This window comes from Stegostoma tigrinum, chromosome 26 (genome assembly GCF_030684315.1).
Source record: "Stegostoma tigrinum isolate sSteTig4 chromosome 26, sSteTig4.hap1, whole genome shotgun sequence".
NCBI classification, from domain to species: Eukaryota; Metazoa; Chordata; class Chondrichthyes; order Orectolobiformes; family Stegostomatidae; genus Stegostoma; species Stegostoma tigrinum.
Window position 1 is genome coordinate 46974291 of NC_081379.1, and position 19642 is coordinate 46993932.

The 19642-nt window shown below is 44.8% G+C and overlaps 2 protein-coding genes and 1 long non-coding RNA gene across 7 annotated transcripts in view; 2 read left to right on the forward strand and 1 right to left on the reverse strand.

The window, feature by feature from the left end:
- ddx51 (DEAD (Asp-Glu-Ala-Asp) box polypeptide 51) overlaps positions 1 to 8674 on the forward strand; it is a 45280-nt gene extending 36606 nt beyond the window's left edge. Inside the window, exons 15-16 of the mRNA XM_048555769.2 lie at positions 3799 to 3933; positions 7688 to 8674. Coding sequence (XP_048411726.1) covers positions 3799 to 3933; positions 7688 to 7714 — 162 coding nt within the window. The 3' untranslated portion in view covers positions 7715 to 8674. The remainder of the gene's footprint in view (positions 1 to 3798; positions 3934 to 7687) is intronic.
- On the reverse strand, positions 43 to 13223 carry LOC125463962 (uncharacterized). The gene is made up of 2 exons (XR_007249943.1): positions 12997 to 13223; positions 43 to 484 (listed from the first exon to the last, which is right to left on the reverse strand). It is a non-coding gene; the product is annotated as an uncharacterized LOC125463962 (long non-coding RNA).
- Positions 12555 to 19642, forward strand: part of LOC125463948 (protein PML-like) — a 40325-nt gene continuing 33237 nt past the window's right edge. The window contains exons 1-3 of one of the 5 annotated variants that reach the window (XM_059655158.1): positions 12555 to 12580; positions 13017 to 13818; positions 16168 to 16681. In XM_059655158.1, coding sequence (XP_059511141.1) covers positions 13803 to 13818; positions 16168 to 16681 — 530 coding nt within the window. In that variant the 5' untranslated portion in view covers positions 12555 to 12580; positions 13017 to 13802. The other 4 variants (XM_059655159.1, XM_048555763.2, XM_048555765.2 and 1 more) reach the window with 4 other exon arrangements.

Below are 19642 nucleotides of genomic sequence, written 5' to 3' on the forward strand. Positions count from 1 at the left end.
TATTTTCTGTTGTTATTAAATTCAGCGTTTGACAAGCAAGTATTATTGTACACTGACTTTATTTAAGCATGTCTTCAGAATGTTTTGGGCAGAGTGTATTGGCATGAGGAGAAGGCATGGAGAGGTAATGCCCAGTTGGAATGTTAACAGATAGAAGTCACCCACTCCAGCTTCCAATACATGCGCTCATTGGGGAAACATTGCCACGTGGAGGCCAGTCCACAAAAAAGACCTCAGGTTAAAAATAACATCACAAAAGAACTGGAAACAGATCTGCAGTTTTTACTGTCTCTAGAAACAGATCCTTCCATCTGCTGGGTTTTCCAATTCGTGTCACGTGATGTTGATCACATTAAATCTTCAGCCACATGTCCTCAGGTTCCTACCTTTTGATCACATGATTGCACTGCATCCGGTCTCTCTGACTCTATAAGCTGTTCCCAGTCAAATAATGATGGCAGTCTGGTCCTAGTCATAGCAGACACTTTTAAAACAAAAAGATAGTGATGATCTGGTTAAAGAGTTATTCACAGACTAATCACCTCGTGAACTGGATGCAGCAAAGTCTACAGGCTCGGACAACATCCTGAAAACTTGGGCTCCGGAGAAACTGCATCCCTATCTAAACTGTTCTGGCACAGCCAAAACACTGAAACTTAACCAAAAATGTGTGCAAAATTCCCGGTTCTGTCTCGTCCACTGCAGTAGGACAAATCCAATGTGGCCAATTATCGCTCCTTCAATTATGAGAAAGTGATGGTTGGTTTCATTGACAAGGCTATTAAACAACATTTTCACAGCAATAACATGCTCACCTATGCTCACTTTGGCATCTGCTAGTGCTGCTCAACTCCTGACTTTGTTACATGGACAAAGGAGCTGAGTTCAACAGACAATGTGAGTATGACTGCCTTTAATGTCAAGACAGCATTTGACCCAATCAAAGCAATATATTGTTGATGACCGAAATCTGAAACAGAAACAGCAAATGCCAGAAAAACTCAGTAGGTCTGGCAGTACCCATGGAGAAGGAAACAGAATTAACATTTTTTGTCTGATATGACTCCTTTCCAGAACCAAAGATGTTGAAAAGTGCTGGTTTTATGGTGCTGACAGAGGGGAAAGAAGTACAAGTGGAATAATTGCCAAGAGCAAAAGACAGGGATGCTAATTGTACTAAAGGAAGAATAGAGATGTGAATTGTGTGTTAAAGATCAGTGTGAAAGAGAAGATGGGTCTGATCTGCTGAAAGCACAGCACACAGTTTTGGTTAGGATTAGGATGGTGATATCATCAAAATAGAGGGTACTGTTCTTTGGCTGAGGATGTTGAACTCGGTGTCGCGTTTTCAAGGCTGTAAAATGCTTAAGTGGAAAATGAGGTGTTCCTCCAGTGAGTGTTGAGCTTTATTGAAACAGTGTGGCAGGCCCAAGATAGATATATTAGCACGGGAGCTAGATGGTTTATTCAAATGGTAAGCAACTGGGACCACGGGGTTATTCCTAAGGACAGAACAGAGATGTTCCACACATCGATCACAAATGCTCCATTAGATCTTGCCAGAGTAGAGGAGACTGTGTAGCTAGGAGCAACTACAGTAGATTGGATTGAAAGGAGTACAAGTAAACTGCTGCTTCACCTGGAAGGAGTTTTTTTCGTGGATGGAGGATATGAAAGAGCAGATGTTGCACCTTCTGCAATTGCATGAAGGTGCCTGGAGGGGAGTGAGGAAGTGTTCAGAGTAATGGAGGAATGGACCAGGATGTTGAGGAGGAAACAGTCCCTGAGAAACACTGACAGTATGGGAGGGCAAGGTGGTGGTAACCTGTTGCAAGTGGCAGAGGATGGCCCTTTGAATGCAGAATCTGGTGGGGTGGAAAGTGTGGGCAGTTGTTCTGGGAAGTGGAGCAGTGGGAGGGAAGGAGCAAGGGTAGAAGGGTGGGAAATGGGCTGAACAGCTGTATCAAAAACAGTAAAGGAGGATTTATGAATTGAAGAAAAGGAGGACATTCAGCGTCACTCTGGTGGAAACTAGCAGCATCAGAACAGATGCCATGGAGTTTGAGAAACTGGGAGAATGGATTGGATTCCTCGCAGGAAGTGGAGTGTGAAGATGTTTAGTCACAGTAACTGTGGGAAGTAGTGTGTTTGTGATGAGTATCGGTGGACAGCCTATCCCCAGAAATTAATACAGCAAGTCAAGAAAGGGAAAAGTCAGAGATGGACCAGGTGAAGCTGAGAGTAAAATGGAAATTGGAAGGAAAACAGATTAATTTTTCCAATTCAGATGAGAGCAGGAAGCAGCACTGATGAGACCATCGATGTATCGGACGAAGAGTTGTGATTGGGGCTGGAATATTTGATCGAGCGTGATAGCAGGAAGCGCACATAAAATTGGAGTCAATGTGAATCATGGCAGAACTCTGCCTGATAGAGTCATGCCTGGTGCAAAGAAAGATGATTGTCATTATTGGACTTATAACTGTTTATCCCAAGAGGTTATTGTAGGATTTCCTCCTACGGTTGATATTTTTAGTCAGCCGATGCAGAGATATTATTACATGTGTCTGGAACTTGAACCCAAGTCTCCTGGCCAGAGGTAAGGACACTATCACCATACCACAACAGCCCCTTTCTCCTAGTGTTGTCTCTTAAGACCAACCATTTCCAGTTGTTTCATTAATGGCCTTCCCCTCATTGAGGCCAAGAGTGGAGATATTTGCAGACGATTGCACACTGTTCCATACTGTTTGCAACTCCTCAGATAATGAAGCAGCTGGTGCCTACAGACAGCAAGACTCGGGTAACATTCAGACTCAGCTTAAATGGCAAGGAACCTTCATGCAGTAGAAGTTTTAACTAATGACCATCTCCAACAAAACAGGCTAACCATTGCCTCTTGATAATCAACAGTAATCCCATAACTGAATACTCCACATCAGAAGGCAATACAATTGACAGGAAAGTGCAGTGGACCAGACATATAAATGTTGTAGTTACAGAGAAGGTCAGAGACTGGGAATTCTGTGGTGAGTGACTCACCCCCTGATTCCTGTACAAGGTACAAGTCAGGATTGTAATTGAATACTTCCATGTGCAGCTCCAACAACACTCAGGAAGTTGACAATATCCAAGATAAAGCAGCCAGTCTGACAGCATCCCATTCACTCCTTCTATTCCAACACACCATGGTGGCAGCATGCACCTGATGATGCACTGCAGCATCTCATCAAACATCCTTTGACAGCATCATCCGGAACTGTGACTTTCATCACCTGGAAGGACAAGGACAGCAGATGCATGGGAACACGATCACCTGCAAGTTCCCCACCAAGCCACAGACAATCCTGACTTGGAAATATATCACAATCCCTCCAGTGTTGCTGGAGCTCCCTTGCTAACAGCACTGCACGTGCCCCTGCAGCAATTCAAGAGGGCAATTTAGTATCTTTTTCACCAGGGCTTTTTGGGGGGGGGTTTGCCAGTGGTACGCAAATCCCATAAGTGAACTAAAAGAGATAACAAGGTGCAGAGCTATCTAGGCCTGAAACATCAGCTTTCCTGCTCCTCTGATGCTGCCTGGACTGCTGTGTTCATCCAGCTCCACACCTTGTTATCTCGGATTCTCCAGCATCGGCAGCTCCTACTATCTCTGAGTGAATTAAAAGATCTGTTTTTGTTCAGTGTTTTATGGGGTGGGGGGAGAGTGGCTGTGCTGATTTGACCTTGCTGCTCCTACATGTGGATCTTGTTTTTGCTTGTTTGTCGGATTTAAACATTGAGACATAATAATTACAGGAACAGCAGTTCCTTCAAATGCTGAGAGATGCTGGGAGCAAAGAGATGAAGAAGCATTTGGTGAGACAGAAATACTTGGCTCCACTGATTGAGCGCTATGAAAATGCTTTGCAAGTGTTTCAGCAGGTTCTTAAGGTAAGTCCAACCCAGATGGATCTTATTACAAGGTCTCTCAAACTAATGGTCAAAATGAAACTCACTTCAGGCATATCTCTTGTTTTTCCACTTTACTGACTGTACTAACACTTCCATATTTAGGGTCAATGCGAATTAATGTAATTGACTGGTTCAAGGGGCTGAACAGCCTCTGCCCATATTACTAAACTAAAACTTGTGGAAGATAGGAGGCTGGAAACAAAGGGAAGAGATTAAATTGGGTGTTCCAGAAACAAGCGCAAAACATAAGAAATAGAATCAAGAGTGTGCTATTCAGTCCAATGAACCTGTCCCATTGTTTACTAAGATTATCATAATGTGATTGTGGCCTTAACTCCACTTTCCTGTCTGCAGCCCCATAACCCTTAGCACCCTCGTCAATTAAAAATGGGATCAACTCAGCCCTTGAATATATTCAGTGACCCAACCTTCTCTGATTAATGCCCCTCTTAGGGTAGACATTCCCCTGAAGACGTGAGGGAGGAACTGGTCAGAGTTGGCTAGAAAGGGAGCCTAGCAGGGAAAGATGGTGCAGCAGCAATGGCAGGTGTTTCTGGGGGTAATCTGGGAGGCAGAAGTTCATCCCAAAGAAGAAGAAACATTCTAAAGGGAGGACATGGCAACTATGGTTGACAAGGGAAGTCAGGGACAATATAAGAGCAAAAGAAAAAGCATACAATTTGGTGGATGTCAGAGGATTGGGAAGTCCTTAAAAAAACAGCAGAGGACTGGAAAAAGCAGTAATGGGGGCCAGGGTGTTGAAGAGAAGATGAAATATGAAGGCAAGCTAGCTAATAATGTAAAAGAAGATTGCAAGAGTTCTTTTTAGACATATAAAAGGAGGCAGCAGTGGACATCAGACCACTGGAAAAATAGTAATGGGAAACAAAAAAATAGCAGAGGAACTGAATAGGTACTTTGTATCAGTCTTCATGGTGGAAGACATTAGCAGCATACCAAAACTTCCAAGGGAGTCGAGGGCAGGGATTAGTATTGTGGCCATCGCTGAGGAGGAGGTGCTGGGGAAGCTGAAAGGTCTATAAGGTGGATAAATCACCCAGACTGGATGGACTATACCCAGAATTCTGAAGGAGATAACTGAGGAGACTGTGGAGGCATTGATGGTGATCTTTCAGAAATCACTGCAGTCAGGGTGGGTGCCATGTTTTCTTAGACCTCCAGCAGTTCCTTTTCTGTATTGTGAACTGTTTTTGAAACATCAGTGTTTATTTCCCTGAGTGCTGTAGCCTCCATTTCTTTTTCCACAGTTAAAACTGATGCAAAATACTCATTTACTATCTCTCTCATCTCCTGAAGTTCAACACAAAGACAACCTCGCTGATCTTTAAGAGGTCCTTATTCTGTCTCTCTCATTGTTCTTCTGCTGTTAATGTTCTTATAGAGTCTCTTTGGATTCTCTTTAATGTTACTTGCAAAGGCTATCTTATATGCCTTTTCTGCTCTCCTCATTTCAAATGCCCGTACACTCTTTATTTTCTTAAAGAGATTCATTTTATCCCAGTTGTCTATATCTACTATATGATTATTTCTTATTCTTGAATAAAACCTCAATATCTTTATTCATCCATTGTTTCCTACACTTACCAGCCTTACCCCTCACTCTAATAGGAACGTAATGCCTCTGAACAACTCTCATTATCACACTTTTGAAAGCCTCCCACTTGTTAGTCATCCCTTTACCTGAGAACAGTCTATTCTAATCGACTTTTGAAAGATCTCGCTTCATACCATTAAAATTTGCCTTACTCTAATTAAGAACTTTAACTTTTATGGAAGGCTTACTCTTTTGCATAACTATTTTAAAACTAATAGAAATATGATCACAAGTCCCAAAGTGATTCCATGCTAACACTTCAGACACTTGCCCTGCCTTGTTTCCCAAGAGAAGGTCAAGTTTAGCTCGTAGGTATATTTACATATTGATTTAAAAAAGACTTCTGGAACATATTTAGCAAATTCCTCACCATTGGAGCCTTTAATGCTATGCCAGTCCAAGTCAATGTTGGGATAATTTAAATCCCCTACTATTACAACCCTATAATTCTTACGTGTGTCTGAGATCTCCCGATGTATTTGCTCCACAATTTTCCTCTGATAGTCCTATCAAGGTGATCATCCCTTCCATATTTCTAATTCGTAACCATATAGTTTCACTGGACAATCCCTCAGAAATATCCTCTCTTATTAAGCAGTAATGTTTTCCTTAATGAAAAGTGCCTCTCCCCTTCTCTCTTTGTAGCCTTCCTATAGCACCTCAAACTTGGAACCTTGAGATACTAGTTTCTCAGCCAGATTTCTGTAATAGCTATGACATCCCAGTCCCATGTTCCCATACATGCACTCATCAGCTTTACCTGCAAGCTCCTTTGCATTTAAATAAATGCAGTTTAATTCTTCAGAGTTACCTCATTCTCCAACTTGCTCTGGTCTGCTTTTCCTCACTAAATTGCACTTTTCAGATTTAGAACTGTCTTAATCTGTCTTTCTATTTTCACTGCTACTTAAGAACACCCACCTGCCCCCAGCCCCCAATTCCAATGATTTAAAAATTTGAGTCTTTGCACATCGCACCATCTCTTCAGCCACTGATTTTTCTGCCCTATCTTTTTATTCCTACTCTCATTAGAGTGTGACGCCAGCAGTAAACCACAGATTACCACCTTTTGAGGTTCTGCTTTTGAGCCTTTAACCTAACCTTTCATGTTCACTCTGCAAAGCCATAACCCTTTCCCTAACTATATCGTTCCTGTCAACTTCCAGCTTCTCACTCTGTCCTTTGACAATGTGCTCCAACCACTTTGAGATGACTTTAACCGTAGACTAGGAAGGCAACATACTAGATTCGCACTCACAGTCACAGAATCTCCTGGCTGTGCCCCTGTCAGGACAGTCCCCTCAAAGAATTATTCTCTTATGTCTTCATAAACTCGGTTTAACACAAAATTCATTATTAGTGCTCAAGTGACTACCACTTCTGTTTTATTGTGAGAGCCTATTCTCTTCAACAATAACCATAAGAAATCCACAAGAAAAGCTTGCAACTCGGTAACAGCTGGAGTATCAGAATCAGATTCCCCACGGTGTGGAAACAGGCCCTTCAGCCCCAACAAGTCCACACCGAACCTCGGGGCATCCTGCCCACACCCATCACCCTATAACCCGCCTAATCTACACATCCCTGGACGCTACGCGCAATTTAGCATGGCCAATCCACCTAACCTGCACATCTTTGGACTGTGGGAGGAAACCGGAGCACCCGGAGGAAACCCATGCAGACATGGGGAGAATATGCAAACTCCACACAGACAGTCGCCGGAGGCAGGAATCGAACCCGGGTCACTGGTGCTGTGAGGCTGCAGTCCTAAGCGCTGAGCGACCGTGCCGCCCCATGCAACACGCATTCCACCTTTGCTTATAAGAAAACCTTCACAGAACTGAAAACTAAAATCTAATTTTCCTCCACTTTTGAGTCCAAATTCCCGAAATAATAACAGTACACTGCAAATCTTAATCACATGAAGTTAACTGTTCACCTGCCTCGGTTGTCAAACACTGACAGGTCAGGTATAGACACTGCCAGTGGCGAGGTATGAACTGACTGGCCAGCTGTGGATAGTATCAGTAGGAATTGGTATGATGTTAGTCCAGAAGCTTGTAATTCAGTCTGTTAGTGACACTGTCAATGTTTACATTTCCAATATGTTCTACACAGGATGAAAAGAGGAAGGAGCGTCCGTGAGTTAGAGAAACAAGAAGATTGGAAGTTACCTGGACGAAGGAAATCCACTGACCAATTGAGTTTATGAAGGATGCTCAACTGGAAATCTCTGCTATTGATTTTCAAACAGATATGTTTATATACAAATAATGTATATTACAGGCAGCCAACAATTGTAATGGACAGTTTGTATTCTGGGGTCATTGGACAGTGTGTGATGATGTAATGTCAGCATTCATACCTGTACTGCAACTAGTTATTGATGTTAGTATAGCTTGTAATGTTAATCATGGATTTCATAGCTGGTCTGTGAAACTGTCCAGAACCTTGACACAATATTGGTCATTAGCCCGTGCTAAGCCAGCAACCTATGACCCACAGCCCCACAACGTTGAATGACATTACTGAAATTCCTTCACAGGCGGCATCAAGAAACTGGGACTCAGGTTTGTTTTCTTGGATGGGATTACTGTGATACAGCAGCATTTGTAGCCAGATATACCATGGACTGTTCCACGTTTTGTTTGAAGCTCATTGGTATGCTTTCCGCTGGTGAATGTCTATGAGAGGAGGAGGTAATCGTGCAGAAACAATAGAAGGGACCAGAAGAGAGTATGACCGTCCTTAAAATATAAAGGCATATTAAATTAAAACTGACTGATAAAACTGCAGCCACCACTGAAAAGGAAAGCAAAGTTGACACTTGCACCAAAGGAGCTTCTCGAAGTCAATAACAAAGAAACTAAGTACCTTACAGAACCCTATCTGGATGAGTGTATGACAATCCTTGTATCCTGTCCCACTGTGGGAATCATCCTAGAAACCCATTCTGGCTCTCGGTTAACATGCACTGAAACGTGTGTATTCTGGTAGTGGTCAGGAACAGGAATCTTGACCAGGTTACTAATCAATGGCATTCATGTCAATCATGTACAATCAACCCAGATATAACTTTTAAAAAATAAAATATTTTCAAATGAAGACTTTGAATGCATTGAGAAGATAGTTGTCAATTACTTAATACAAAAATAATCTCCCCAACACTTAAATTATGATGCTTCTGTCCTACCTGCCTGATACTGATCTGTAGATCAACCAGCAGCCTTTGCTCCTCCCCAGTTACATACTTGCATTTGAATAGTGTCATAATGTAGATGGATGTCCCTCACCGTACCCTGACATCAATACCTTCCCAATGTTTAACTGTGTAGTCAGGCTGAGATTGATCACTTAAAATCTGTTGAGGCCAGTGCGAAACTTAATGTGTAGAATCCTAGATATTTTACTGAATAGAAAGAAGCCACCTTGCCCATTGTCTGTGCCCATGAAGGAAATGAGCCATTCCATCCAAACCCATTTTCCAGCATTCGCTTTGTAGTCCTGCAAGCATTTCAGTTGCAGATCCAGACACCTTTTAAACAACAGCTTCTTCCCTGCTGTTTCTAGACTGCTGAATGGACCTCTGTAACTTCAAATAATGTTGCTAATTTGGTATTGCATTGTGTGCCTCCTGTGCAGCCATAACCTTGTAGGCCCCGCTCTCCTTAAGCACCTTATGATCTGTATGTCCTTGTTTGCTGTGACCTGCCTGTACTGCTCGCACAACAAAGCTTTTCACTTTATGTAGGTACGTGTGACAACAATAAATCAAATGAAGAGTTGAGGCTTTCTGCCTCTTCTCTTTCAGGCAGTGAGTTCCAGACTCCTACCACCCTCTGGGTGAGAGGAGAAAGCAAGATCTGGAGATGCTGGAGTCAGAGACAACACAGTGTGGAGGTGGAGGAACACAGCAGGTTTGCCCTCAAAAATGCCATCAACTGCATCTCTTGTGTTTCCTGCACTTCCCTCACAATCCTTCCCTACAACAGACAAAAAGATAGAAATCCCCTTGTCCTCACCTATCACCCCACTAACCTCCGCATCCAACGTATCATTTTCCACCACTTCCACTACCTACAATCCAAACCTACGACCAAAGAGATATTTCCCTCCCTGCTCCATCTGCCTTTCATAGGGACTGCTCACTCCATGACTCCTTCATCCATTCCACACTCCCCACTAATCCCACTGCCCCCGGGCACCACAGGAAGTGCTATGTTCCCCTAAACCTCCCCTCTGCCCTCTGTCAAAGGCCCAGAGCGAACTTTTCATATCCAACAGGGGTTCACGTGTACATCCACCAACCTGGTCTACTGTATCTGTTGCTCCTAATGTGGCCTCCTCTAGATCAATGAAACCAAGCACAGACTCCAGGACCATTTCGTGGAGCATCTGTGCTTTACATGATAATTAACAATACCTTAAGGTCACCAAATGTTTTAACTCCCCCTCCCACTCACTTGATGACGTGTCCATCCTGGGCCTCTCCCAGTGTCACAATGACACCACCCACAAACTGGAGGAGCAGCACCTCATATTCATAACCTTGGAAGCCGACAGTCCAATGGCCTGAACATAGAATTCACCAGTTTGAAAATCTCCCCACCCCTGGCTTCATCCCATGTCCAACCCTCCCTCTCATCCCCACCTCCTTGACCTGACACAACCTGTCCATCTTCTCTCCTACCTATCCACCCATCCCATCCCACTGACCCAGCCCCAGTGCACTCACCTATCGCCATCCCACCTACCTTTCCCCAGTCTCACCCCTCCTCCCTCAAATTTATTTCCCAGCTCCATTCCCCCTCCCCATTTCTGAAGAAGGGTCCTGATCCAAAATGTCAACTTTCCTGCCGCTCTGATGCTGTCTGACTTGCTGTGTTCCTCCAGCTCCAACTGCGTTGTCTCATACCTTCTGAGTGAAGATACTTTTCTTCATCTTCCTGCTATTATTTTCTGCTCTGTTTTACCACATTTTTCCACATTTGCTCTTGTCCCAACTACTTAGTTCAAAATCCCTCTACTTCTCAATTTATGTAGTTTGCAAGCTCACCTGTTAAGTCACAGTGTAGTTGTAGACATTTCTGATAATATAACACCCCTTCCCCCTGTATTAGTGGCAGTGCCCCACAAACCAGAACCTACTTCTCTCACAGTAGTCTTTGAGCAACACATTCATCTCTCTCGTGTCATGTCCCCTTTTTCCAATTTACAAGCAGGCAGTGAGATCAGCTAGTGTTCCAAAGAATATGACCTTTGAGGTTCTACCTTTTAATACAGCACCCAGATCCCTGTATGCTGTGCAGAACCTATATCATTGGTACCCAGATGGACTAGAATGACTGGATCTTCCCCCTCCCCCTAAAATTTTCTGTCCAGGCAACAGTCATCTAGTCTGTCACTCTTTGCTGCAGAGAATGGTGTCAATCCCACTCACTGATAAAATCCTCTATTGCTACCAGCAGGTCCCTTGATGCTTTATCTTCTTGAATGGCTTCCTGTACAACATTGCCATGGCCAGTCAGCTTTTTCCACTCTAAGCCCCTGCTGTCAGTCAGATAAGCTGGAAGTACCACAAACTTATTGTACAATTGCAGAGGCTGATACACCTGCACTATGGGTCCTCTCACTCTCAGTCATTCACTCCTCACCACAAACCAGATTAAAAGACCCTTCACTATGTAGTGTGACTTCCCACTGGTTCAATTAATCAGAATTAAAATATCCAGATAACTACCCCGCACCCTGCCTCCATTCTTGATTCATTAGTGTTAATAGTTCAGCCTCCAGTTCACAAACTCTGAACTGAAGTTGCTCCAACTTTAAACACTGTAGACCTGTTAGTCCAGGATTGCTATGCTGTGATGTGATACGTACGCTTACAAACTGCATAAATTGAGAAGTGGAGGGATTCTTGGGCTGTAGGCTCTCGAGGCGGAATATGAGGTGTTGCTCCTCCACTTTGTGGGTGGTGTCATTTCTGGTACTGGAGGAGACCCAGGATGGGTAATTTATCAAGGGAGTAGGAGGGGGGAGTTAAAATGTTTGGTGCCCTGAAAGTATTGTTGATTATCATGCAGAGAACACAGATGCTCCACGAAATTGTCCCTAGTCTGCACTTGGTCTCGACGGTGTTGAGGAGGCCACATCGGGAGTAATGGATACAGTAGACAAGGAGCTCTGATGTCCTGCTGTCCTTAATTAGTTTCAATTAATTATTTAATGATATAATTCATTTCTTATGTTAGTTTTCCCGATGCTATTATCTTTACAACGTGAGTTGGTTGCAAATTGAAAAAAGGGTACATGAAAAACTAGAGAGGTGAACGTGTGGCTCAAAGCCTAGTGTGAGAGAAAGATAGTAGGAACTGCTGATGCTGGAGAATCTGAGATAACAAGGTGTGGAGCTGGATGAACACAGCAGGCCAAGTAGCATCAGAAGAGCAGGAAAGCTGACGTTTCGGACCTAGACCCTCCTTTTTTCAGCTTTCCTGCTCCTCTGATGCTGCTTGGCCTGCTGTGTTCATCCAGCTCCACACCGTGTTATCTCTAGTGTGAGAGAAGTGGGTTCTGGTTTGTGAGGCACTGGCACAGGTACAAGGGAGAAAGGTCGGGGCGGGGTGCTGTATTATTGGGAATATCTACAACTAAACTGTGATGATAGGTGAGTTTACAAACTACATAAACTTGTAGACTGTGTCAAAACTAAAGAATGGAAAATACCCTAACTACTTATCAGAGAGTAACCAAATAGCCTGCCCCTTTTTTTCTGAAGTAGAGCGAGAACCAATTCCACCCAGCTATTGGGATGATCGAGAGTAAGTAACACGTTGGTCTTCCTGTAAAACGAAATGTGAAATCAGATACATCAGGGGAAATGTAATCTAATGGGTAGGATCTGAGAATCGATGCACGGAGCAGAAGGGGTTAAAGCTGACAATGTGACATTCTAATAAGACACAGGATGTAGGAAGTGAGGGAAAGTCACATGGCCTTGCTGCCTGGAAGGTTTGTGGTGAGATCTAGTTGGGTATAATTCTGAACCAAAACTAGGTGTTTCCCTTAGTTCAGACTCTGTGGTTGGGTGCTAAGAGTGCTGTAGACCTGGGGTTGGTAATTGCCCGGGGCTTAGGGATTGCAGTCTGAACCAATAGTTGTATCTGGGCCCTGGGTACTTTCACTTTTGGTGGGAGAGTAACAAACTGCGAGGGAAACTTGCCTGAGCGAGCCCCGGCATCGTTCACAGCTACATCAGCGTCAGCAGCGCCTACACCCCGCAGGCACTGACCCGGCTCCCCCTCCCAGGGTCAGCGTTTTGCTTCTAAGGAAGAAATTTATTCAGCCTGAGGAACAGCCACGAAACGGCTAAAGTCTAGAGGGCTCCCTTGCGGTATTGTGCTGTTTGAAACCTAATCTTATCTCACCTTTTGTTTCTTTTTGCCAGTGGTGGAAATCTGCATCCCCTGGTCAGGCGGCCCCCGGCTTCACCATTTCTGTCGCTCCTGATCAGGAGCCCATGGTGAATTTAACTCCTCCCTCTCTGTAGCCCCGTAACTCCCAAGACTGAACAAGAGGTAGCAAGAACTGCAGATGCTGGAGTCAGGCAACACGGTGTGGATCGAGCTGGAGGAACACACCAGGCCCGGCGGCATCAGGGGAGCAGGAAAGTTAACGTTTTGGGTCGGGTCACTGCTTCAGAAAATGAAGGCTATGAACAAGATGCTGGGAAGATGGGATTAGAATGGGCAGCCAGTTTTTACTTTTATTTGGGATGGTGCAGGTCCAGTGAGCTGAATGGCCAGTTTTTGTGCTGTAAAGTTTTGGTTCCTATCCACTCCACAGGAGTAGAGTAATTTGAATGCCCCAGTGAAATTTCCCTTTCAATTACCCTAAACAATCAAGAATAATTCTAGTGTCTCCACATTACTGAGTGCTCCCATTCTTATTCCAGTCCTAGAGCTCTCTGGAGGGGTCAGCACAGGGCAGACAGGGAAGAAGTGTTCCGTATTGTAGAAGTACACGAACCAAAAGGCATATTGGTTAAGGTGAATCCCAAAAGAATCAAAGGCGAAATGAGAGAAACTGTGTGCAGTGAGGTGTTTGGATATGGAATGCACAGCTGGGGAGTGCAGATTCAGCTACTGCTTTCAAAAGGGAATTGGACTATTAGCTGAAGAGAAGAAGAATTGTAGAGGTATGGAGAAAAGGCAGTGGAGTGACACTGGCTACAATGCCCTCGGAGAGAAGTAAGCATAGAGAAGATGGGCTGAATAGCCTATTTCTGTACTGTAGCCGGTCAATGGTTCTCTAATCTCCAACTGAGTTCTGATCAGTCTCTCATATAGATGCAGTGTGACACCCTTGATTTTGCACGTTCTTGCTCTACATGTCAAAAGTGTTGGTAACCTTCTCAATTTGTACTGCCACCTTTCACATACCAGCACACAGAAAGCTTTAGATTTCTTTGCACCCTTTGAGAGAGGGTCCCATTAGCTGTTTTTTTTGGAATAGGAAATGCTGGCTACATTTAGTAGGCTGGGGGGAGTGTGTAGAAGAAGAAACAGTTAACATCTAGATCAATAACCTAATTGTCAGAACCATAAGAAACTGGTGATTAAAAGTTTTATAAACTAATGCTGGAAAAAGGGAGAAGAAGGAAGAAACGAAAATGGAGATCTGTGATAGACTGGAATATACACAAAGATAATGGGGAATTTGCTGGCCTGCGGCAGCAGGATTAAAGACAAAGGGTGAAGTAGTGTGTGTGTGTCTGTTGGGCTGGATCCGTGATGTCATTGTGCTCCTGATCAATTTGATGTTGCTGATGAGAGAGATTAGCTGCAGAGACATTAGTGGCTGATCAACTATCAGGTATTTTCCAACCTTTTCCTAATTTTACAAATGGTGCACGGGACATGCAGAGGCTCCTAGTCTCACCTATTCAGAGTGGGATGATCTGAGCAGCAACTGAGTCATGGAGGGAGCTGGCAGCCACAGCATTAATATTACTGGTCCAGTTCAGTTTCTGGTCAGTGGTAACTCCTAGGCTGTTGTCGGGGTAGGGTGATTTCAAATACCAAGGTTAATTCAATGGGATGAGCCTGAGACTGTCCACAGTAAACTGCACATATCTCCATTATCCTCTCCTCCCTCAGCTTATCTGCAACTGTAGCCCTCATTTGCTTTTAATATCTCCAGACTCCACTATTCTAGTACTCTCCTAACTAACCCCTTCTTCGATAAACCTCATCTCTTTTGAAACTCATCCTGTTTCTTAAATCATAACAACAGTGTGCCCACCCTCCTTAACTCACTCCTGGTCCAGCGTTGTTTCAATTTAAAAATTCTTGCCTTGTTTTCAAATCACTCTGTGCCTTCCTGTCCCGTACCCTTCATCTGTGAACCCTTTTCTCTCTGTGTGATCTCTACCAGTCCCACATCCCTTTGAGAACTTGGAACCCCGTGACTCTGGTCCTATCTCCAGTTCCCTTTGCCCTCTCACTGTGATTGTGCCTTCAGTTGTTCATCACAAAGCTCTGGATGTTCCTTCCTAAATCTCTCTGTCTCAGCCCCACTCACACTCCTCTTTTTACCTTATCCCTCAAACTTGGCTTTGTCTGTGCTTTTTGTTCACTGTCCCAGTACCTTTTCTTCAGCTCAGTGTCAAATTTTGTTGATGCTGTGATGAAACGGGATAGTGAAGAAGGCATTAGGTACGCTTGCCTTCACTGGTCAGTAGAAGAGTACGGGACATTGGTCAGGCCACTTTTGGAATACTGTGTTCAGTTCTGGTCTCTCTGCTATAGGAAAGATGTTGTTAAACTTGAAAGGGTCCAGGAAAGCTTTACAACGATGTTTCCAGGGTTCGAGGGTTTGATATGTCGGGAGAGGCTGAATAGACTGGGGCTCTTTTCCTTGGAGTATGGGAGGCTGAGGGTGACCTTACAGAGGTTTATAAAATCATAAGGGGCCCATATACAATAAATAGACAAGGCCTTTTCCCCAGGGTAGGGGAGTCCAAAACTAGAGGGCATAGGTTTAAGGTGAGAGGAAATAAAGGGACCTGAGAGGCGACATTTTCACACAGAGGCTGCCAGTAGAAGTAGAGGAGGCTGGTACAATTACAACTCTCAAAAGGCATCTGGATGGCTAAATGAATAGGAAGGCTTTAGATGGATATGGGCCAAATGCTGGCAAATGGGACTGGATTAGTTTAGGATATCTGGTCAGCATGGACAAGTTGGACAAAGGGTCTATTCCGGTGTTGTGCTACTGTATGAAACAAGGTGTTTTATTCTGTTACGGAGGTCGTAGTATATTTCAGTCATGATAACGACAGCTTGGATTTATGGTGGAAGCAATGCTGGTGATGGCAAACCCAGAATTTATTTAAAGCTTTGAGTGTGTAGTAGTCCTTAATGATGAGTGGTTTTGCTCATCTGCAGTTATGCAGGGATCCTGCTGAGACTGGAAGTGTTGGACTGAACAGAGGATTGGTCTGCTGGTTTATTTCTTCATGATGCTCTGTTTATCCTTTGTTTAATCAACAAACCATGTGGTTCATTTCAATTATTTATTTTTTCTTTTTCTTTTAGGAGTGATGGAAACCACCTCCGTGGTGAGTCTGGTGCCTGAGGAATTTGAATGTGGAGTTTGCAGCAAACAGCTGGATAGACCCAAGCTGCTGCCATGTCTCCACAGCATTTGCCAGGAGTGTCTGCAGCCCAAGAATGCAGACCCAGTTGGTGCTACCTGTCCTGTGTGCAGTGCCCCTGTGCACGAGGACATCACTAATGCACAGGACAACACGTTTGCAGCGAACGTGCTGAGCAAGCTGCTGTTACAGAAGAGAATAGAAGTGGGTCTGGACATCTGGTGTAGCCTGTGCCAGACCTGTGGGGATGACAAGCCAGCCACCTCCCTGTGCTTCGAATGTGACCACTTCATGTGCCTGAGGTGCTGCCACTCCCACCAGCTGCTAACCGAAAGGTACGGACACCTGGTGAAGACTCTGGATGAGCTGAGGACGCTTGGCTGTGAAGAGTTTGTGACTTGCGCGAGGAAGGGGAAACAGGCCATTTGTCCAGACCACCAGGAACAGAATGTAAGGTAACAATATCCAGTTTGATGATTATAATCCCCCCTTTACACCCTGCCCGTTAGGTCTCCTCATTGCTTTGCAGGATCTCCTCATTGAGAAGATAGTGCTCAGGTCAAGCTGCCATATTCATCAATGGCTGTGCTGTTCCTAAGTATAATGGTGAGGACCTCTTTAAATGTTTACTAGAAGAGGTAAGAAATAAAGCAAGTATACGTTAATCAGTCAAAAACACAAAGGGAGCATGAATAGTATTAATTTACTGATGTACTATGAATTAAAGTTTCAGGCAGTTGTTTTTTTATTTATCATCACATGTGCCAAAATACAGTGAAAAGCTTTGTTTACAGGCAGATCATAGTGAGCAAAGGATGTACAGATCAAAAAGAATTAGCCAGAGGCGTACAGGTTACATTGCACAGGGCATGGGCAAGGCGAGGTCAATGTTAGCAAGATCAGTGTTATTTGAGCCTAGACAGTCCATTTGTCGGTCTAACAACAGCTGGGAAAAAGCTGAACCTGCTGGTGCATGTGTTCAGGTTTCTGTATCTTCTGCCTGATGGAAGAGGTTGTAGGAGATCATTACCAGGACATGATGAGTCTTCGATGCTGGCCGCCTTTCCGCGGCAGGGAGCCATGTAGATGGAGTCCGTAGTTGGGGAGTTGGCTTCCGTGATGATCTGGGCTGTGCTCACCATCTTCTATAGTTCCTTACGGTCCTGGGCAGAGCAGTTGTCGTACCAGGCTGTTATGCACCCGGACAGTTTGCTTTCACTGGTGTATCTATAGAAGTTGGTGAGGCACCTTATGGACATGGCAAATTTCCTGAGCCGCCTGAGGAAGAGGAGGCGTTGTTGTGCCTTATTGACTGTAACATCTACGTGGGAAGTGTGGGATTGGTCTTTGGTTATCGTCACTCCGAGGAGCTCGATGCTATTCACTCACAGGCTCAGTTCCGTTGATGTAGATGGGGGTGCGTTCTCCTCCTTTCTTTATGAAGCCGATGATCAGTTCTTTAGTTTTGCTGACATTGAGAGAAAGATTGTTTTCATTGCACCACGTCACCAAGCCCTCTATCCCCCTTCCGTATTCTGACTTGTCATTAGATAGCCGTCCCACACAGAGGTGTCATCAGTGAACTTGCAGATGGCGTTCATTTGGAACTTGGCAACACAGTCGTGGGTGTACAGGGGGTAGGTACAACAGGGGGCTGAGGATGCATCCTTGCAGGGCTCCAGTGTTGAGTGTTATTGTGGACGAGGTTCAGTTACCTATCCTCACTGATCGCAGTCTGTGCGTCAGAAAGCTGAGGATCCAGTTGCAGAGATTGGAGCCGAGACCAAGGTCACACCGTTTCGAGATCAGTCTGGAGGGGATGATGGTGTCGAAGGTAGAACTGTAGTCCACAAGCAGGAGTCCAACGCAGGTGTCTTTGTTGTCCAGATGCTCCACGGAGAGAGCAGGGCGAGAGATATTGCATCTTCTGTGGACCTGTTACATCGGAAGCTAAACTGTAGGGGATCGAGGCAGATTCGGAGGCTGGAGTTGATGTGGGCCATGACCAGCCTTTCTCAGCACTTCATGGTTACTGAGGTCAGAGCTGTTGGGGGGTGGTCATGAAGGCACGTTGCATGTGTTTTCTTGGGTACAGGGAGTCTTCTTGAAGCAGGTGGGGACTTTGGCTTGTAGGAGGAAGAGATTGAAGATGTCGGTGAATACCTCCATCAGCCGGTTCACACAGGATCTGAGTGTTCGGCAGGGGACGCTGTCGGGGCCCATCGCTTTCCTCAGGGTGACTCCCAGGAAAACCAATCCAACATCGGCACCATTGATGGAGCGAGCAGATGTGTCTGGGGCTGTGGGGATGGGCATCACCGCGCCACTGGCATTCTGCTCAAACTGAGCATAGAAAGCAATGAGCATGTCAGGGAGGGATGTGTCATTGTCCGCTATGTCTCTCGGTTTCATTTTGGATCCTGTAATGTTGTTTAGGTCTTGCAATAGACAGCGGGAATCTGGTCAGTTTGGGCCTCAGACTTGGTCTGGTTCTGCCTCTTGGCCTCCCTGATGGGTTTACGGGAGGTCATATCTGGATTTTCTGTCTTGGTCTATGTGGTCTGACTTGAATGCTGCACATTTGATCTTCAGTGGGTTTCCTGGTTTATCCAAGGTTTCCGGTTGGGAAGCACACTGATTTGGTTCACCGCCCCCCACACGTTTGGTAATAAAGTCCGTGATGGAGATGGCGTACTCATCTAAGTTTTCCGCTGAAGACTGGAATACGATCCAGCCCACTGAGTCCCGGCATTCCCAGAGACTGTCTTCCACAGCCTTGCACTGGCACCGCACTGTTCTGGGAAGGAGTCTCCCTTTTCAGCTCCTGCTTGTAAGCTGCAAGGAGGAACACAGCGCTGTGATCGGATTTTCCTAACTGTGGGCGGGGAATTGGGAGGTAGGTGTCTTTGGTTGTGTAGCAGTGCTCCAGAACATTCCGTCCTCTGGTGGGGCAGGAGGTGTGTTGGTGGCATTTTGGCAGCACCCTCTTGAGGTTAGCTTGGTGAAGTCACTGGCCGTGAGAAGAGGGCCTCGGGGAATCTTGTCTCTAGAGTGTGTGTGGCGGTGTAAATCTTGTCTAGGGCATAGTTAACGGTCATGTATCGATGTTATAACAGTGATAGTAATGTGATCAAGTTAAGTTTGAAAGGCAGAAACAACTATAAAGATTTGAGACTTAGGAAAGGTTGATTCAATGGGATGATCCCGAGATAGTCCACAATAAATTGGACATATCTGTAATTGGATGATTGGGCGATGTTTCAAAAGTTGCCATAAATTTAATGTGCTGCAGAGCCAATTCATATCCTATAGGGCAAGAGTTTCACTTGGCACAAAGTGAGAGCCAGGGTAAGTTAACAAGGTGAGAGATGAGTTGGAGCTGAAAGAGAGTGAATTCAAGTGCAAAATAAAAACCC